At 36.3% G+C, this 20,447-nt stretch overlaps 1 protein-coding gene and 1 pseudogene across 4 annotated transcripts in view; one reads left to right on the top strand and one right to left on the bottom strand.

Moving 5' to 3' along the window:
- The window catches only part of ZNF148 (zinc finger protein 148), a 150,282-nt gene that overhangs the window by 57,593 nt on the left and 72,242 nt on the right, over positions 1–20,447 (top strand). For all 4 annotated transcript variants that reach the window (XM_003275554.3, XM_003275551.4, XM_030801508.1 and 1 more), the window contains exon 4: positions 4,449–4,797. In XM_003275554.3, the coding sequence (XP_003275602.1) occupies positions 4,465–4,797 (333 nt within the window). In that variant the 5' untranslated portion in view covers positions 4,449–4,464. The remainder of the gene's footprint in view (positions 1–4,448; positions 4,798–20,447) is intronic.
- LOC105738793 lies at positions 6,625–7,219 on the bottom strand (annotated as a pseudogene).

The raw sequence follows: 20,447 nt of genomic DNA, 5'->3' as shown, positions 1-20,447 counted from the left end.
AGTGTAGCTTTGTCCTATTCCGTTTTTCCATGGGCCTGGTAAAATTTCCTGGCCAGAGACAGGTTGAGGTATATGATAGAGGTATAACTCACTTTGTCTTTGAAACATATTTTAAAATAACACTAAGTCTTTGTTTTAAAATAAAGAAGAAAAACAAGACCTAGAGTCAATTCTGTTACTCATACCCTATTAGCCTGCCGTAACATTAAAGAAAGAAAAGATGTTGGTACATGAAAAAGGAATAATAAAAAGTCAAAATTAGTCTTCTTCATGAAGATCCTTTCTTATTTCATTTTCCAAATTCCAGTTAAGTTTCTTACCAGGAAAAAAATATATATATATGTGTGTGTATGTATTTCTCTTTCTCTCTCTCTCTATAGATAGATAGATAGATAGATAGATAGATAGATAGATAGATAGATAGATAAAAGATCTTACTATCTACATCGTTCTCCTTGATTTTTTTTCACTTAATATATCTTGGAGAACCAGCACATAAAGCTAACATCATTCCTTTTAATGGCTGCATGTGTTCCATTGTATGGTTGAGTCATAATTAATGTAACAATTCCCCTGTCTATGGATGCTTAAATTTGTTTCCAGTCTTTTCCCATTGAAGGGTTGTAGCAAACATCCTTACACTTAACTTCTTTGGTGAATGTCTATGAATAAACCCATAAGGTTGTATACTATATATCCCTAGCAGTGAGATTGCTGGATCAAGAGTACATACGGTTTTCATTTTGATAGATATTTCTAAAGCTCATATTAAAACTTTGTCTTATTTAAAACCTTGTGTCCATTGATATTGGAGTCTGTTTTGATGTCTTAGTACTTTCTGGTATTTTGGGGAAATTTCAGGGTATTTCAAAAACAGTTTCCAGGGCAGACAGTTTAACTCCAAATATATGCCTTAATTTGGGGCCATAGGAATAAGGAACTTATGTAAAAAGGAAGAGAGATTTCTTTTTCTTTGCATGTGATTGGTTTTCAGGAAGATTTTTGAAGAGGTCATTTGTTTTTCATTTGGAGTATTTCCACTTTGTCTTCAGTTTACTACTTCTGTATCAAGGTGTGCTCTCTTCCTGTTCCAAGTCTCACACTCTAGCACTTTATGCCTTTTTTCCAAAATATTATCTGTCCCCAGAATACTACTACTTCCTCAATACTTATTGTTTTGGCTTGATGCTAGGCATAAGATTAATTTTAAAAAAATCACATCAAGCTAAAAGTCTTCTGCACAGGAAAGGATACAGTCAACAAAGTGAAGAGACAACCCACAGAATGGGGGAAAATATTTGCAAACTACCCATCTGACAAGGGATTAATAACCGGAATATATAAGGAACTCAAACAACTCTATAGGAAAAAAAAATCTAATAATTCAATCAAAAAATGGGTAAAAGATTTCAATAGACATTTCTCAAAAGAAGACATATAAATGGCAGACAGGCATATGAAAAGGTGCTCAACATCATTGATTATCAGAGAAATGGAGATCAAAACTACAATGAGATGTCATCTCACTCCAGTTAAAATGGCTTATATCCAAAAGACAGGCAATTACCAATGCTGGTGAAGATGTGGAGAAAAGGGAACCCTTCTATGCTGTTGGTGGGAATGTAAATTAGTACAACCACTATGGAGAAAAGTTTGGTGGTTCCTCAAAAAACTAAAAATTGAGCTAGCATACAGTCTAGCATTCGCACTGCTGGGTATATTTCCCCCACAAAGGAAATCAGTATATTAAAAGATATTTGCACTCCTGTGTTTGTTGCAGCACTGTTTACAATAGCTAAGACTTGGAAGCCACTTAAGTGTCTGTGAACAGATGAGTGGATAAAGAAAATGTACATATACACAATGGAGTAGTATTCAGCCATAAAAAAGAATGAGATCCAGTCATTTGCAACAACATGGGTGAAACTGGAGATCATTATGTTAAATGAAATAAGCCAGGCACAGAAAGACAAATGCATGTTCTCACTTATTTGTGGGATCTAAAAATCAAAACAATTGAACTCATGGATATAGAGAGTAAAAGGGGATAGTTACTGGAGGCTGAGAAGGGGAAGGTGGGGATGGTTAATGGGCACACAAAAAAAATAGAAAAAATGAATGAGATCTACTATTTGATAGCACAATAGGATGACTGTAGTCAATAATGACTTGATTGTACATTTAAAAATAACTTAAAGAGTATAATTGGGTTGTTTGTAACTCAAAGGGTAAATTATTGAGGGGATAGATACCCCATTCTCCATGATTTGCTTATTTCACGTTGCATGCTTGTATCAAAATACCTCATGTACCTCATAAATGTGTATACTTAGGTATATATGTACTCCCTCCAATTTTTTTTTCTTTTTTTTTTTTTTTTTTGAGATGGAGTCCTGCTCTGTCGCCAGGCTGGAGTGCAGTGGCTCGATCTCGGCTCACCGCACCATTCGCCTCCTGGGTTCAAATGATTCTCCTGCCTCAGCCTCCTGAGTAGCTGGGACTACAGGCATGCACCATCATACCCAGCTAATTTTTTTGTATTTTTAGTAGAGACAGGGTTTCACCATGTTGGCCAGGATGGTCTCGATCTCCTGACCTCCTGATCTGCCCGCCTCGGCCTCCCAGTGTTGGGATTACAGACGTGAGCCACTGCATCCGGCCAATGTTTTATATATTTAAAACATAAAAATACAGTTATTTTATATATTTAATGATTGTTTCTAAGTTTTCTTTAGTGATTTGTCTGATAGTGTTCCTGTCAGTTTATTCGTTATTGAATTCATCTCTTATTTTTAAGGTATTTTAATATATTAAGGATATGGAGTTTTTGACTGATGTTACAAATACTTTTCACCAATTGATTTTTAAGGATTTCCAAATAAATGGACAGAATAATCAAATTTTAGCCTGAAGAGACTTGTTTCATTTAGTTTTAGTTTGTTTTCTAAGAAATGTGATAAATGAAATTTTTGAAGAGAGCAGCTATTTGGTGATGTATGTAACATCTTTGACCTTTATTTTTATTTGTTTATTTTTGAGACAGGGTCTTGTTCTGTCACCTAGGTGGAGTGCAGTAGTACAATCACAGCTCACTGCAGCTCCGACCTCCTGGGCTCAAGCCATCCTCCTGCCTCAGCCTCCCAAGTAGCTGGGACCACAGGTGCGTGCCACCATGCCCAGCTGATTATTGTGTTTTTATTTTGTAGAGATGGGGTTTTGCCTTGTTGCCCTAGCTGGTCTCAAACTCCTGGGCTCAAGCAATACGCTCGCCTCGGCCTCCTAGAGTGTTGGAATTACAGGCGTGAACTACCATACCCAGCAATCTTTGACCTTTAGATTTTAACTTTGCTACCTAAAGATTTTGAAAAGTGAAATCAGATGTTTTGTACAGATATACTGTATATATTCTAGGCTGATAATAACTGGTACCAGGGAAGAAAGATTAGCAAGTTATGAATTATACATTTGTGTATTTTGCTGTTTATAAGGTTTTTTTGAGCTGTTCATTTCAGTAAAGTTTTCTCTGTTAATGATAACCTTAGTAAAGGAGAGAGTATTTTGATTTCAGTAGTGTGTTGGAATTTAACTTAGGTATTTGACTGCTGAAAACTATGATCAAAGTTGGTCATTACTTATGTGATTAATTTGGGAAAGAAGTGACTAAACTGAAATATACTTAACATTTTCATTATGGTATTGACTGCTGTAGTGATTTTCTGTGTCTACCTTTGTTTACATTTTTTATTTCATCAAGATAAATTCCAAAATGTAGAATTCCTTGTTCAAAGAATATGTACATTTTTATAGCTTTTGATGCATTTTATAGCATTTGATACCAAATGGCTTTTGAAAATAGTTGATCTAATCATACTTTTATTATCAGTAGATGAGTGTCTTTTTTTAATGCTTCAACATTGGATGTATTTTTTAAGAGTCATTATCAGTTTGGTAGATGAAATATGATAGTGCTGTTTAACGGTAATTTCTTGGATTACTACTGAGACTCTTTTTTATATGTTTAATGACTATTTCTAAATTTTTAAAAATGATTTGCTTGATGATGTTCTGTCAGTTTATTCCTTATTGAATTCATCTCTTTTTATTTTTAACACATTTCAATATATTATTAATATATTAAAGAATATGGATCCCTTGACTGATGTTACAAATACTTTTCCCTAATTTGCTTTTATGTCAGGCTTATTTTTCAATAATGAAGTAGTTAGGATTTTATGCCTTTATATCAAAATGAAAATTTTTGTTTTATTCTATCAGCCTTTGGAAACCTATCTTGGTATTATAATTTTAAAATTGGAGGCAGTTCCAAAGTACATCAATAAAATTTTTGTATTTGAATGTTCAAATTCTTAATTTGAAAATTTAAAAAAAATGAAGTAGTCATATAAAACTAATTTACTATGTTTTGTTGCCAAACTTGGTCTTTCTAGGCAGTTATACTTAAGCATGAACATTGACGACAAACTGGAAGGATTGTTTCTTAAATGTGGCGGCATAGACGAAATGCAGTCTTCCAGGACAATGGTTGTAATGGGTGGAGTGTCTGGCCAGTCTACTGTGTCTGGAGAGCTACAGGATTCAGTACTTCAAGATCGAAGTATGCCTCACCAGGAGATCCTTGCTGCAGATGAAGTGTTACAAGAAAGTGAAATGAGACAACAGGATATGATATCACATGATGAACTCATGGTCCATGAGGAGACAGTGAAAAATGATGAAGAGCAGATGGAAACACATGAGAGACTTCCTCAAGGACTACAGTATGCACTTAATGTCCCTGTAAGTAATTCCTTTTTAAGATATTAAACTTAGAAACTAATTTTTTGTTAAGTAATACTGCAAGTCATCAAAGAAATTTCAGAAAATGTTTCAGGGCTAGTGTTCTTGAATAGATATACTAAAATATTGACATAAATCATATTTGAAAGGCAAAATTAAGTTCTTATTTTAGAAGCTTATTTCTTTCAGGATAACAATATTAGGATTATTTTGGTATTAAATTTTAAATGCTTAATTTTAAAAGATATTTTATTTAACTTCTCGGTTTCTCCTTAAAGAGTAAAACATTTGAATCTTCAACATAACTAGAAAAATATCACACATTCAAGGGTTTTTCCTTCAAATTCTGTAATTCTTGCCTTCTTAAATTTTTCTAATATGCTCCTATTCTCTGCTCTCTTTGCATCCTCCGCTTGCTTGATCTGTTTATCTTTTTAAAGTATGTCAGCCCTTTACTCTTTCCTATCTACCCCAGACATCATTTAAGATGTTTCGTAAGCACCCGTAGGTTTTTCCTTCTTCTATCTTTATTTTTACCCAATAATCAGTGAAACCACAACCATCATGTAAATTCTTGTCTCTTCTTTCTATGGTATCAAACCTAGGTTCCTTTCAGTTCATCTAACATGTACTTTTTCTTTTGCTTTAGGACTTTAATATTTCCTGCTTGAGATATTACCCTCAGTCATACTTCATACCTGTTTTATAACCTCTAGATAGTGCTCCATCATCATCAGCCTGTCACTTCTCTTGACACTAGGTTGAGTCCCTGTGCTAAGGACTTGTGATTTACTTGTACGATGTTTCTCTGATGGATTGTAGACTCTATAAGGACAGGAGTTTTGTCTTACTTTTCACTGTAGTCCAGGTGTTGGCACATGGTGTGAATGAGTGGATAACTACTTGTAGTTGTGCTCTAATACATACGTTCACCAGCTTTACCTAGCCCATTGCAGTAACTTTTTCCTCTTTAGCCTGTTGATGTAATGGATTACATTAGTTGATTTTTGAATATGGAAGCAGCTTTCATACCTGGAATAAATCCTGCTTGTTTGTGGTATATAGTTCTTTTTAGAAGTGGTTGGATTTGATTTGATCATATTTTGAGGATTTTTACATTTGTGTTCATAAGAAATATTAGTCTATTGTTTTCTTGATGTCTTTGTCTGTTTTTGGTATTAGGGTAATGCTGGTCTCAGAATAAATTAGCAAGTATTCCCTCTGCTTATATCTTCTGGAAGAGATTGTAGAGAATTGATGTAATTTCTTCCTTAAATGTTTGGTAGAATTCACCAGTGAACTGCTTTGGGTCTGGTGCTTTCTGTTTTCAAAAGTTATTGTTGATTTGATTTCTCTTATAAATATAGGTCTCTTCAGATTATCTAATTCTTCTTGTGTGAGTTTTGACAGATTGTGTCTTCCAAGGAATTGGTCTATTTTGATAAAGTTGTCAAATTTGTGGGAACAAAATTCATAGTATTGTTTTATTATCCTTTTAATGTCCAGGGGTTTATAGTGATGTCCTCTCTTTCATTTCTGGTATTAGTAATTTGTGTTTTCTCTTTTTTTTCTTTTTTTCTTAAGACAGTAATTTTAAAAAAATTACTGTCTTAACAATTCCCTTTTTTTTGGGTGTAATATTTACTAAGTTAAATTACATAGGGTTTTTTTGGGTCTGTAATTGATGTACATTTGATTTTAAAAAGACATTGTCTTATATCACGACAAAGCAGATTTACATACAACTATCAGCAGAAAAACAGAGTTTCTGTGTGATCTGAACAGAGGTACTCTTTTCCTTGATCATAAGAAAATGCGGTATTTTTAGAAGGTAAACCTATTAAGATTACAGAAGTTTTACCAAAATGCTTTAAGCAAAAACTCTTTAAGAAAAAGGTATGAGTTCTCATTTTCTATTCTTGGCATAAATTTTAATTCTTTCTAGTAGAACCTAATGCTTCTGAATGCCTTTCAGCATCATCCAAAGCTTGAACTTCTATTTCTGGATTAAAAATTCATTCACAAATGAGCTGTGCAATACGATCACTTTTTCTGACTTTAAACTTTTCTTTGCCAAAATTAAACAGTACAGCACCAACATTTCCTCAGTAATCTTCATCTATGACACCAGCTCCTACATCAATAAAGTGTTTTGCAGCCAAGCCAAACTATGGAGCCACTCTTCTATAACACTCAGAAGGAAGAGCTATCTGAATGTCCATTTTCACTAGAGCTTTCTCCATAGGTGGTATTGTATCATCATAGGCACCGTTGAGGTCATAGCCTGTGTCCTTTGTGCATCCCTGAGTCAGGGTTGTGGCCTGCTCAGAGAGTGGGGCAAAATGGAGCTGCATGCTGCCCTCCTCTGCAAACCAGCCTGTTTGCTGGGGGTAATGGTGGGTGTCTTTTCAGAGCAGGGCATGGCAGAGTGAGAATGCGAGCAGAAGAGAGAGCAACAATTTTTAAGTGTCCATTTTAGTAGTGCAAACTGTATTGACATTGTTGTACAACAGATCTCTAGAACTTTTTCATCTTGCAAAACTAAAACTGAAACTCATGTTCAAACATCTCTGCATTTCCCCCTGCCCAGTGGTAGAGGCTTGCTTATTTTATTGATATTTTCAAAGAAACAGCTTTCAGTTTTCTTGATTTTTTTTTTACTCTATTTCCTATTTTCAGTTTCATTTATTTCTGCTCTAATTTTTATTATTTTTTTTCTGCTTGTTTCGGATTTAATTTGCTCTTCTTTTTCTACTTTCCTAAAGTGGAAGCGTATTCATTTTAGATTTTTTGTTTCTAATATATGCATTCATACTATAAATTTTCCTCTAAGCACTGCTTTAGCTACACTGCATAGATTTTGATAGTTGTGTTTTTATTTTCACTTAGTTCAATATATTTTAAAATTTCTGTTTAAGATTTCTTCTTTGGACTGGGGTGTGGTGGCTCACACCTATAATCTCAGCACTTTGGGAGGCTAAAGTGGGCGGATTACTTGAGCTCAGGAGTTTGAGACTAGACTGGGCAACATGACAAAGCCCCATCTCTACTAAAAATACAAAAATTAGCCGGGCATGATGGCATGCACCTGTAATCCCAGTTATGTGGGAGGCTGAGGCATGAGAATCACTTGAACTCCGGAGGCAGAGGTTGCAGTGAGTCAAGATTGCGCCACTGCACTCCAGCCTGGGTGACAGAGTGAAACTCTGTCTTAAAAAAAAAAAATTCTTTGAACCATTATTGTTTAGAAGTGTGTTGTTTAATATCCAAGTATTTTGAGATATTTTCTAGCTACCATTCTGTTATTAGTTCTAGTTTATTTCTGTTGTGGTCTTAGAGCAGACACCGTATGATTGCTATTCTCTTAAGTTTGTTAGATTGTATTTTATGGCCCAGAATGTTGTCCACCTTGGTGAAATGTTATGTGGGAGCTTGAAAAGAATGTGCATTCTGTTTTTGTTAGATGAGGCAGTCTATAGATTGCAATAGACTGACATTTTTATTAGACTGACAGTAGCCTGAGCCTTCTCCAGTGTATCTTTCAGATAGTTTCTACAGTGATCTTTCCAAATGAGATGTATACAGGTCATTCCCTTACTGAAACTTGTCCAGTGGTTCCTCATTACTAAACAGTAAAATGTACTTTTTTGCATGGGCAGAAATAGCCATCATAATCCCGTCCCTTATCCAACTTTTTTTTAAACTGTAGTTCAGCCCCTTTCCCCACCATTTTATGCTTTAAGCATATCAAATTAATTTAGTTGCCTAGGTCCACTATGGTTTTTTTCTGTTACTTTTGTTCATGTCATATATGCCTATAATATTATTTATTTGGCAATTTACTGTTATTCACGTTTCACCTTAAAAGATGTCTCTTTCTTGTGATTTCATTGTGGTAACTATAATAACTCTGCATTTCTTTGCTTGCAAGACTGTCTTGTCATTATATTTTAAGGTATTTTTTTCTGTATCCTGCCTTTAAATTTTGTGTTCTCAATACCTGGGTTATAGTAGGCAATCAGATTTTTTTTTGAGTGAAAATATACATTCTGTTTTTAATTGAGGAAAAGTTTAAAGTGAAATGTTCAGATTCTGAGTTCGTCGTTCAGAGTTTTGACAACTGCATAAACTTGTATAATCCATAATCCATCAAGATACCGAATGTTTTTGTCATCCTGGGAAGTTTTTTTGTAATTCTTCCCAGTCAATTCCTCCACAACAGTTGTTCTGATATTTTTTCTTCATAGATTGTCATTGTCCTTGAGAACCTCATGTAAATGGAGTTATATGTAACTCTTGTGTCTGGCTGCTTTTGCACAACATGTTTTGGGATTCATCCATGTTGGTTGAATGTATCATTCTTTTTCCCTATTGATTAATGTTTAGTCATTTTAATTAATATCTTAAAATTTGTTTATTCATTCTCCTTTTTGTGGTTGTGTTGTCTTTTACTTTCAATTACTATGAATAAAGTGGTTAAGAAAATTGTTGTACAAGTCTTTTTTCATTTCTCTTGGTACGTGTTTGTGTAAGTCTTATTTCTTGTGGGTTTTCATTGATGGACCTAGCGTCCGTCTTTAAATCAGTGTCACACTGTTTTGATTGCTGTATCTTTTATAGTAAATCTTGAAATCAAATTGTGTAAGTCCTCCAATTTTGTTGTTCTTTTGTAATACTGTAGTGACTATGTTAGGTCCTTTGCATTTTCATATAAAGTATGGAATCCACCTTTTAGTTTTTTTTTTTTTTTTTTTTTGAAAAGCCAACTGATTCTGATTGAGATTGCATTGATTCTGTATATTGACTTGATACAAACCAACATCTAAACAATAATGGCTCCCAGTCCATGAACATAGTACACCTTTACTTTTATTTAGGTTTTCTTTATTTCAGCATTGTTCTGTAGTTTTCAGTGTAAAGTTATTGGGCACATTTTGTTAATTTTATCCTTAAGTATTTCATGGTTTTGGTTGGATGCTATTGTAAATGGTATGTTTTAAAATGTCAAATTCTAATTGTTACTTTCTAGAATATAGAAATGCAGTTGATTCTTTTTATATTGACTGTGTATTCTGTGACTTTGTTATCTTTACTTATTAGTTATAGTAGTTATGTTGTAGATTCCTTAGATTTCTTCACTGTTGTATTGTCCATATGTTTTACTTACTTTCCAATCTGTATCTCTTTTATTTCTTTTTCTTATTGCACTGTCCGGGGCCTACAAAACAATGATGAATAGAAGCGATGCAAGTAGACATGTTTGCTTTGTTCCAGATCTTAAGGGGACTGCATTTACTCTTTCATCATTAAGAATTATGTTAGGGGCGGCCGGGTGCAGTGGCTCAAGCCTGTAGTCCCAGCACTTTGGGAGGCCAAGGTGGGCGGATCACGAGATCAGGAGTTCGAGACCATCCTGGCCAACATAGTGAAACCCTGTCTCTACTAAAAATACAAAAAAATTAGCAGGGCGTGGTGGCGAGCGCCTGTAGTCCCAGCTACTCAGGAGGCTGAGGCAGGAGAATGGCGTGAACCTGGGAGGTGGAGCTTGCAGTGAGCCGAGATGGTGCCACTGCACTCCAGCCTGGGGGACAGAGCCAGACTCTGTCTCAAAAAAAAAAAAAAAAAAAAAAAAGAATTATGTTAGGGGCTGAGTGCAGTGGCTAATGCCTGTAATCTCAGCACTTTAGGGGGCCAAGGAAGGCAAGGGATTGCTTGAGTTAAGGAGTTCAAGACCAGCCTGTGCAACATGGGGAAACCCCATCTCTGCCAAAAAAAAAAATTATCTGGGCATGGTGGTGTGCACCTGTAGTCTCAGCTACTTGGGAGGCTGAATTGGGAGGATCACCTGAGTCCAGGAGGCGGAGGTTGCAGTGAGCCAAGATCACACCATTGTACTCCATCCTGAGTGACAGAGTGAGACCGTTTCAAAAAAAGAATTAGGTGTAGGTTTTTCATAGATTACTTTTATTAGGTTGAAGTGTTCTTCCTAGTTTGCTGAGACTTTGTTTAAAAATCGTGAGTGGTTTGGGAGGCTGAGGTGGGCGTATCACGAGGTCAGGAGATCGAGACAATCCTGGCTAACAAGGTGAAACCCTGTCTCAACTAAAAAAAATACAAAAAATTAGCTGGGCATGGTAGCAAGCACCTGTAGTCCCAGCTACTAGGGAGGCTGAGGCAGGAGAATGGTGTGAATGCGGGAGGTGGAGCTTGCAGTGAGCTGAGATCACACCACTGCACTCCAGCCTGGGCAACAGAGCGAGACTCCGTCTCAAAAAAAACAAAAAAAAAACAAAAAACACGTGAATGGATATTTAATTTCATCAAGTACTTCTTCTGCATCGATTGAAATGATCATATGAATATCCTGTCATTATTCTCTTAATATGGTGAATTGTGCTGATTTTCAAATATTAAATAGCTCTTGGTGTTCCTGGGATAAATCACACGTGGTCATGATGTGTCATCCTTTTTTCTTGTTGAATTCAGTTTACTAATTTAAACATTTGTATGTTTATGAGAGATATTAGTGCATGGTTTTCTTTTTTTTTTGGAATAGCTATGTCATTTTTAGGTATAATGGCCTCATTGTAAATGGGTTAGGAAGTGTTTCCTTCTCTGTTTTCTGAAAGAGTTTGTGTAAGATTGATATTTTTATCATACATATTTGATAGGCTTTACCAGTAAAGCTAATCTAGAGTTGAGTTTTCTTTGTGGGAAGGGTTTTTGTTGTTCTTTGGAGACAAGGTCTTGCTCTGTTGCCCAGGCTGGAGTGCAGAGTGCAGGGGCACAGGCACAGCTCACTGTAATCTCAACCTCTTGAGCTTAAATGATCCTGCCACCTCAGCTTCCCAAGTAGATGGGACTACACACACACGTCATCACACCAGGCTAATTAAAATTTTTTTTGTAGAGACAGGGTCTCACTATGTTGTCCAGACTTGTCTCGAACTCCTGGGCTCAAGTGGCCTCCCACCTCAGCCTGTGGGAAGGTTTTAAATTACAAATTTTATTTAAAAAACATAAGTAGGCTGTTCATACTAAACATTTTTTCTTGAATAAGTTTTGGTAAATTGTATTTTCTTAATTGTTTAATTGATCAAAGTTCTATTAATATTTTCCTTTGTTGTTTTAAGGATCAATGGTGATTTCTTTTTTCTCATTCCTGATACTGGTATAATAATTTTTCTTTTCTTAATTAGACTGGGTAGAGATTTACTAGTTTTCGTTGTCTCTTCAAATAGTGAAGTTTCGGTTTTATCGATTTTCACTATTCACTTTAACTTTGTTCATTTTTACTTTTTATTATTTCTTTCTACTACTTTGGTTTTCATTTGCTCTTGTTATCTTAGCTTTTTAAAGTAGAAAGTTTGGTGACTGATTTTAGATATTCATTTTTGACCTAAATATGTGAAGCTCTAAACTTTTTTTCTCAGCATGGCTTTTATTTTTTCATTTTAATTCAATTAAAGATACTTCTAACTTCCTTTGTTATTTCTTTTTGATTCATGAGTTAATTAGAAGTGTTTTGCTTAATTTCTGAATATTTTGAAATTTTCCAGATATCTTTTCATCATTGATATCTAATGAGTGTGGTTAGAAAATATATGCTGTATGACTTCTGCCCTTTTAAATTTATTGAGACCTGTTTCAGTGCTTGGCATATGATCTATTTGGTGAGTGTTCTATGTGTACTTGAAAAGAATGTGTATGCTGGCTATGGTTGGTCGGATTATTTTATAAATGTCAGTTAGGTCAAGTTGTTTAGTTGTATTCACTTTTTCTTTTTTTCTTTTTTTTTTTTTTGCCCATGCTGGTGTGCAGTGGTGTGATCATGGCTTAATGTAGCCTTCACCTCCTGAGCTCAAGTAATGCTCACAACTCAGTCTCCTGAGCTACCTGGTCTACGGGCACACACCGCCATGCCAGGCTAATTTTAAAATTTTTTTGTAGAGACAGAGTCTCACTATGTTGCCCAGGCTAGTCTCACACTCCTGGGTTCAAGTGATCCTCCTGCTTTCACCTCCCAAAGTACTGAAATTACAGGTGTGAGCCACAACGCCCAGCCAATAATTGTATTCTTTACCTCTTTTATGTACTCACTGAACTACATGTTCTGTTAGTTACTGGGAGAGAACTGCTGAAGTCCAACAGTTTGTTAGACAAAAGACTCAGTTCAAAATTACATGTTGCATTTAATTGTCATGTTCTTCAGTTTTTGTTAGTCTGGGTTAATTCATCACTTTTGGAATTTATATTTTACATTTATTTAGTAGAATGTCCCTCAGGCCTTACCTGATTTTTTTTCCTCCTTAGAATATTTAAGTTAAGCATCTTTGGCAGGAATATTGTAGGAATAATGCTGTGTTTTCTCGCCATTGCATTCTGACAGGCAGCACCTGAGTTTTATTTGCTGTCATTCAGATGATGGTTCACTTTGATCAATTGATACCTTGCAGGCTTTGCTACTATAAAGTTATTCCTTATCACACTTTATTTATCAATATGGAATTCCATATTTATCAATATTCCATTTATATCAATATTCCATTTATCAATATGAAATTTATAAATATTCCATATTTATCAATATGGAATTAGGGTTTTTAAAAATTTGCTGGGTTAAAATCTATTACTGTGATTATTTTAATACTCAGTTTAAGCTTTAGCTAACAGAAGCCTTTTCAAGCTGGTTTTACGTTCTTGGACATATCTCGTCAGTCGTTGAGTACTTCTTTGGTTTTTGGCACATTATGTTCTAGGCTTATCTTGTCCTTTTTCTGCTTCAGTTCTGGAGTCAGCCATTTCTCCAAGGACCCCCTAGTTCATTTTAGTGGAGAATGGTATTTAGAAGCCAAGGTCTGGATGCTGAACATGCTGCTCCTTGCAGTTGGGGTGTAGCTGCTCCCAGGCCTCTCAATGGACAGAGCTAGAGAATGTATGTATGTATATAATTATATACATTTACATATAGTGCACATATTCCTTTCTATAGTTTCCATATCTGTCAACATTGAAAACCATTAAGTTCCTACTGCTACCTCCCATTACAGTCCAGCAGAGTACATTAGACGATGAGAAACCTGGCTTGTTAACTCAGCATATTTACTTATTTTCTTATTATCCTAACCCCCAATGCAGATGCTCCTAGGCTTCTAAGCCTCACAGGAGTACTTGCTACCCCTGCCCTGCGTGGATACCTTTCTCCTCCTACATGTGCTTTGACAACTTGAACTAGACCTTAGCACCAAGCAGACCCCCTCCTTACGGCACTCTTACTTAGATACACTGCACTGGTCCACACCCACTCCTTGATACTTTCTTCACCCCACTTAGCTTTTGACATGGTGGTCCAGGCTGCCCTTTTCCCACAGTCTAGACTCTTCCTTATGCTGCTTGGGCTCCAACACCTCATGCTGAGCTGCCCTTCTATATGGAGAACCACCTCACCCTGCTTGGGCTTTGACATCTTATATTGGGCCATCCTCCCATGTAGAAGCCCTCTTCTTTCTGTCTGGTATCTGACACCTTGTTTGGCCCCAGCTTATGGCATTAGACCTGACTGGTTCCTGGAGAATAAGAGGATAGGCAAGAGCAGGAAGGGGAAAGGGACAAAAATCTATCCTTTTTCTTAAACATTTTTTTATTTTAAAATTATATAGATTTATGGAAGGTGGCAAAAATGGTACAGAGAAGACCCCCTGCATCCCTCATCCAATTTCTCCCAGTTGTTACATTTTATATAAATATACTGTAATGTCAAAATCAAGAAATTCACATTGCTACAGTGTATCCCATATTGAGTACTTTATGCAGCAACCCCTAACCGTTTTTGGCACCAGGGACCAGTTTTGTGGAAGACAGTTTTTCCACAAATGGGTGGGAGTGGAGATGGTTTCAGGATGATTCAAGAGCATTACATGTATTGTGCACTTTATTTCTATTATTATTATTATATTATAATATATAATGAAGTAATTATACAACTCACCATAATGTAGAGTCAGTAGGAGCCCTGGGCTTGTTTTCCTGCAACTAGACCGTCCCATATGGGAGTGATGGGAGACAGTAACAGATCATCATTAGGCATTAGGTTCTCATAAGGAGCAGGCAACCTAGATCCCTTGCATGTGCAGTTCACAATAGGGTTTGAGCTCCTATGAGAATTTAATGCTGCCGGTGACCTAACAGGAGGCAGAGCTCAGGCATTAATGCAAGCAGTGGGGACAGTGTGTAAATACAGAGGAAGCTTTGCTTGTTCACTGGCCGCTCACCTCCTCCTGTGCAGCCGGGTTCCTAACAGGTCACAGCCTGGTACTGGTCCATGGCCTGGGAGTTGGGGACCCTTGCAGCATGTGTAGATTTGTGTAACCACCAAAGCAATCAAGATACAGAACTAAGCCAGGATAACAAAGATCTCTCTGGTGCTACCCCCTATAGTAACACCTCTTCTCTTCCTTCCATCATTCCTAACCCCTGAATACCCTTAATCTGTTGTTTATTTCTAGAACTTTGTTATTTTTGAGAATGCTGTATCAATGGAATCCTACAGGATGTGACCTTTTGGAATTGACTATTTTTTCACTCAACATAATGCTCTTGAGAGTCGTCCAGGTTGTTGCATGTATCAGTAATTTGTTACTGTTTGTTTTGTAGTAGTGTTGCATAGCATCAATGTACCACAGTTTACCATTCACTTATTGAGGGACATTTTAGTTGTCTGCAGGTTTTGGTTATTAAAAATAAAGCTGCTGTTAACATTTGTGTGCAGGTTTTTCTGTGAATATAGGTATTCATATATCGAGAATAAATACCCTACCATACCCCTATCACCCAGATATAGTCACTCATAACATTTTAGTGTATGTGCTTTATGCTTTTTTGATAAGCATGCCATACATAAGATCATATTGCTTGTTATGTAGTCTTTTCACTTAACAGTATATTTTGAACTTTTCTCAATTTTGTATTCTTCTGAAACAACTTCAATGTCTGCTTGATAATTCCATTTTTCTGGTAACCCATAATTCAGTCCTTTTATTCCTAATAGATAATGATAAATTTGAGTCCATTCTGAAAATGAATCAATGAAAAGCTGTATTATGCCATATACCAGATGGGCAGAATTTGCAAAGTGTTTGCATAACATTGGTTTATAGTAGAGCATAAGAGACATGAGAAATTCTATCCCTTACGTCTTACTTATGGGTTCCTGTTGATAAGGCAGGGAGGTAAAGGGCAGGTCTGGGTTTCATCATTGTACTTTCTTTTTTCTCTTTTTTTTTTTTTTGAGACAGGGTCTTGTTCTGTCACCCAGGCTGGAGTGCAGTGGCATGATCATGGCTCATGGCAGACTTGATCTCTTTGGGTCAAGTGATCCTCTCACTGTTGTTTCCAAAGTTGCTGGCACCACAGTTGTGTGCCACCTTGTCTGGCTAATGTTTACAATTTTTTTCAGAGATGGGATCTCAGTATGTTGTCCAGACTGCTCTTGCACTCCTGGGCTCAAGCGGTCCTCCCACCTTGGCCTCCCAAAGTGCTGGGATTACTCGTGTGAGCCACCACAACTGGCTATGAATGTACTTTTTTTTTTTTTTTGAGACGGAGTCTCGCTCTGTCACCCAGCCTGGAGTGCAGTGGCGTGGTCTTGGCTCAGTGCAACCTCCACCTCCTGGGTTCAAGCATTTCTCCCTGCCTCAGCCTTCCAAGTAACTGGGATTACAGATGCCCGCCACCATGCCTGGCTAATTTTTCTATTTTTAATAGAGACAGTGTTTCACCATGTTGGCCAGGCTGGTCTTGAACTCCTGACCTCAGGTGATCCGCCCACCTCGGCCTCCCAGAGTGGTGGGATTATAGGTGTGAGCCACTGCGCCTGGCTGAATGTACATTTTTGAATTGAAGAGAGAACATTGATCTAGAATAGTATGATCCAGGTCCCCAAAACTGTAGAAACTTAACAGTCCTTTACTCAAGTGTTTTTCTAGATTGTGCTAAAGCCTTTTAAAAATTAATATTGAATGTTAATGATTTTCTTCTTTGATTTGCTCATTCATGTGGAAGGTACAAAGAACTTTATATTAACTTTTTTTGGTTAGTTCAACGCAAAAAATTGAGTTTTTAGTGTTTTAAAATTATTTAAGTTCTGTAGCCTATGTAAACTCGCTAGTGTCTGGTGACATTTGAAGTGTAAGTCATCATTTGTGATAACTGCCAATTTTCAGGATTTATTTTGGCTCTCTAAGTCAGTCACTCAGATTTAGCTCAATGGCACTATGTTTTCAGCAGCAAAGTATAGGCCAGCTGTTTCTTATTTTAATAAATTTTATTAATAGTGGTGGGGTCTTGCTTTGTTACCCAGGCTGGTCTCAAACTCCTGGCCTCAAAGCAATCCTGCTGGGATTACAGGCATGAGCTGCCATGCCTGGCCTAGGCCAACTTTTGAACATCTACATCTTTCTCATTAGAACTTTGTTTTTTAATATTTTAGATATTTAAATTAGATTTTAATAAAATTAATTTTTCAATTCCTTGGTCACACTAGTCACATTTCAAGTGTTCAGTAGTCACATTAGCTAATGGCTTCTGTATTGGATAGCGTAGATAAAGAATATTTTCATCATTTCAGAATATTTTATTAGATAGCACTATATTAGAAAGCCTCTCAACTCAGAAACAAAATTTATTTCAGCAATTAAGAAAAACTATTTGGCTTATCCATTTTACACTTATCAGACCCATTCAGGAGGATTTAGCAAATCATAAATTTTTATGGTCTTTATTTTTTCAGTTTGGTGGCAAGCATGTTAAGAGGAACGACTTACGTTCTGTATTAGCAAAACAGAGCAAATTGTAATTCACAGTGATGTATGCTGCATTCATCTTCTAGAAAACTATTGCTTTGTATCACTTGAGTGAAAAGATTTTATAAAGTAGGAACTATCTAAAAAATCATGCTCTAGTCACATGGTGATGTAATAAAATACGAAATATTTCAGGCATGTATAATTCCTTAAAAAATGCTTCAGCATTCATGTAGCATTGTTAGTCATGAATTTTTTTGCTATAAAGCAGCAAGTATAAAATTGCAGGCATACTGTTACGCGTTTTCGTGTTTATGATTAATTCATTTAATGACCCAGGAAACTCAAAATATATTTGGCCATTGGTATAAGACCTCTGTTTTGGTTTTTAGTTTTTAAATTTCCGTGAATCCTATCATTAGTTTAGGGAGGATGGTATAGATAATTCTCCCAAATGTTTCATGCTGCAGTCAATAAAAACAATATACAGATGCTAGGGACTGGTGACTTTTTTCCTCCTATTAGAAAAAAAGAATTATTTTACCCATTTCAGTGGCTTTATGGTATTTATTATTTTTGACAGATATTTTGTGCTTTGCTTTAATTGAGGAATTGGATTGCATTTATTGGTGACGAATGATCTTTCAGAATCATTCTGGGAGGTGACAAATCAGTTTGCCTTTGTATTTGTTGGCTTAAATAGCCATTTATAGGATATGTTTCTTCCCCCTCTGGCTAACTTCCAACTTGTTATTTATTATATTATGTACTTTTTCCAAGTCTTTTATAAGTTATACCCAATTCTTAACTACCATTGCATTTCTTTTAAAGTTTATTTGAGGGATTCAGTAGTAGTTTTGGTTTTTGCACGGGCTGTTGGGTCCTTACCTTTTGAAGTGATTGCATTGTTTTTTATTGGGGATATATGTTTCAAGAGGTGCTTCAAAAAATACATTCAGGCCAGGCATGGTGGCTCACACCTCTAATCTCAGCACTTTGGGAGGCTGAGGTGGGCACATCATTTGAGGTCAGGAGTTCAAGTCCAGCCTGTCCAACATGGTGAAACCCTGTCTCTACTAAAAATACAAAAATTAGGCAGGCATGGTGGTGGGCACCAGTAATCTCAGCTACTCAGGAGGCTGAGGCACGAGAATCGCTTGAACCTGGGAGGTGGAGGTTGCAGTGAGCCGAGATGGCACCACTGCCCTCCAGCTTGGGTGACAGACTGGGACCCTGCCTCAGAAACAACAACAACAAAACAAACATTCAAATCCTTTTTACCTCAGCGTATTATTTGAATATCATTTTCACAGGTAGTTTAATTGAGCTTGTTTTAAGGAGAATAGATGGTAACTAACTTCAACTCTAGTTTTTTCACAAGATTTTACTGTCATACCACACGGCTCTTTAAAAAAGTGTATTATCTACCAGTGATCATTATTTGGGCAGAAAGCATGGACTGAGTACTATTCCTTTCCTGGTGAGAGTCATGTTTATTGCTTATTATTAATGATTTCAGCTCAACAGGCAAGTAGATGAATCAGATTATCTCTTCCAGTAGATTGTTTTAGGGAATTGACCCAACATGGTCTATTTTTCAGTATCCTCACTTGTTCTTAAGGTTGTTTGACCCAGTTTATATCCTTTTTTTCCCCCCTTAAGTGGACATAAATTGTTGGTAGAAGATTTCTTTATAGATGACTTTATTATTTTTATTTTTAAATTTTTTATAGAGATGGAAACTTGCTAGGTTGCCCAGGCTGGCGTTGAACTCCTGGCTTCAAGCCAGCCTTTTGCCTCAGCCTCTCAAAGTGTTGGGATTACAGGTGTAAGCCACCACAGCCGGTTTCCAGCTGACTTTAATAACATAACTAGTCTCCTAACACTCTTAATATAGTTCTATCTGACCTTTGATGTCTAATTCCTTCATCTGGAATTGTGAGACAGTGGTACAGAAGGAGAGTTATGCTCTTAGACTAGTAGTACACCAACTGGAAATCATTTAGGACAGGGTTTGTAGAGTCAGCCTAGCTACATCAGTTTCAGAGAGGTCTACTTTGGTGTTTTTATATTTGTATTTTATTATAAAAGAACTACATGGTCATTATAAAAATTAAAACAAGGTAGAAGAAATAATAAAGTGAAAAGTAAAATTTCCTTGTTTCCGACGTCTGTCTACTCTAATTCCAAAGAAATAGCTACTAATATTGATACCTTTCTGGAAGTTTTAAATTTATAAAGAAACATATTGTGTGCATGCATTTATGTCTATATAATACATTTTGGATATATAATACATATATTTGGCAGGGCGCAGTGGCTCACGCCTGTAATCCCAGCACTTTGGGAGGCCGAGGCAGACAGATCACGAGGTCAGGAGGTCGAGACCATCCTGGCTAACATGGTGAAACCCTGTCTCTACTAAAAATACAAAAAAAAAATTAGCTGGGCGTGGTGGCACACACCTGTAGTCCCAGCTACTTGGGAGGCTGAGGCAGGAGAATGGCATGAACCTGGGAGGTGGGGCTTGCAGTGAGCTGAGATCGTGCCACTGCACTCCAGCCTAGGCGACAGAGTGAGACTCCGTCTCAAAAAAAAAAACCATATATTTAATATAAATGTACAATATTTTGTTTTATTACATAAATTGGATAATGTTATTTATATGCATTTGGAATTTACATTATTCATTTAATGACATATCTTGTGGAGATTTCCATGTTATTGCATGTAAAACTGCCCTTTTAATGAGTGATTAAATGATATACCATAATTTATTTAATCACACTCCTCTGTTGATTGACATTTGTTATTACTGGGTTTGTTTGAATGAAATAATTGGAAAGGAGC

This window comes from Nomascus leucogenys, chromosome 21, assembly GCF_006542625.1.
Source record: "Nomascus leucogenys isolate Asia chromosome 21, Asia_NLE_v1, whole genome shotgun sequence".
Classification (NCBI taxonomy): domain Eukaryota; kingdom Metazoa; phylum Chordata; class Mammalia; order Primates; family Hylobatidae; genus Nomascus; species Nomascus leucogenys.
This window is presented reverse-complemented; position numbering and strand designations above follow the sequence as displayed.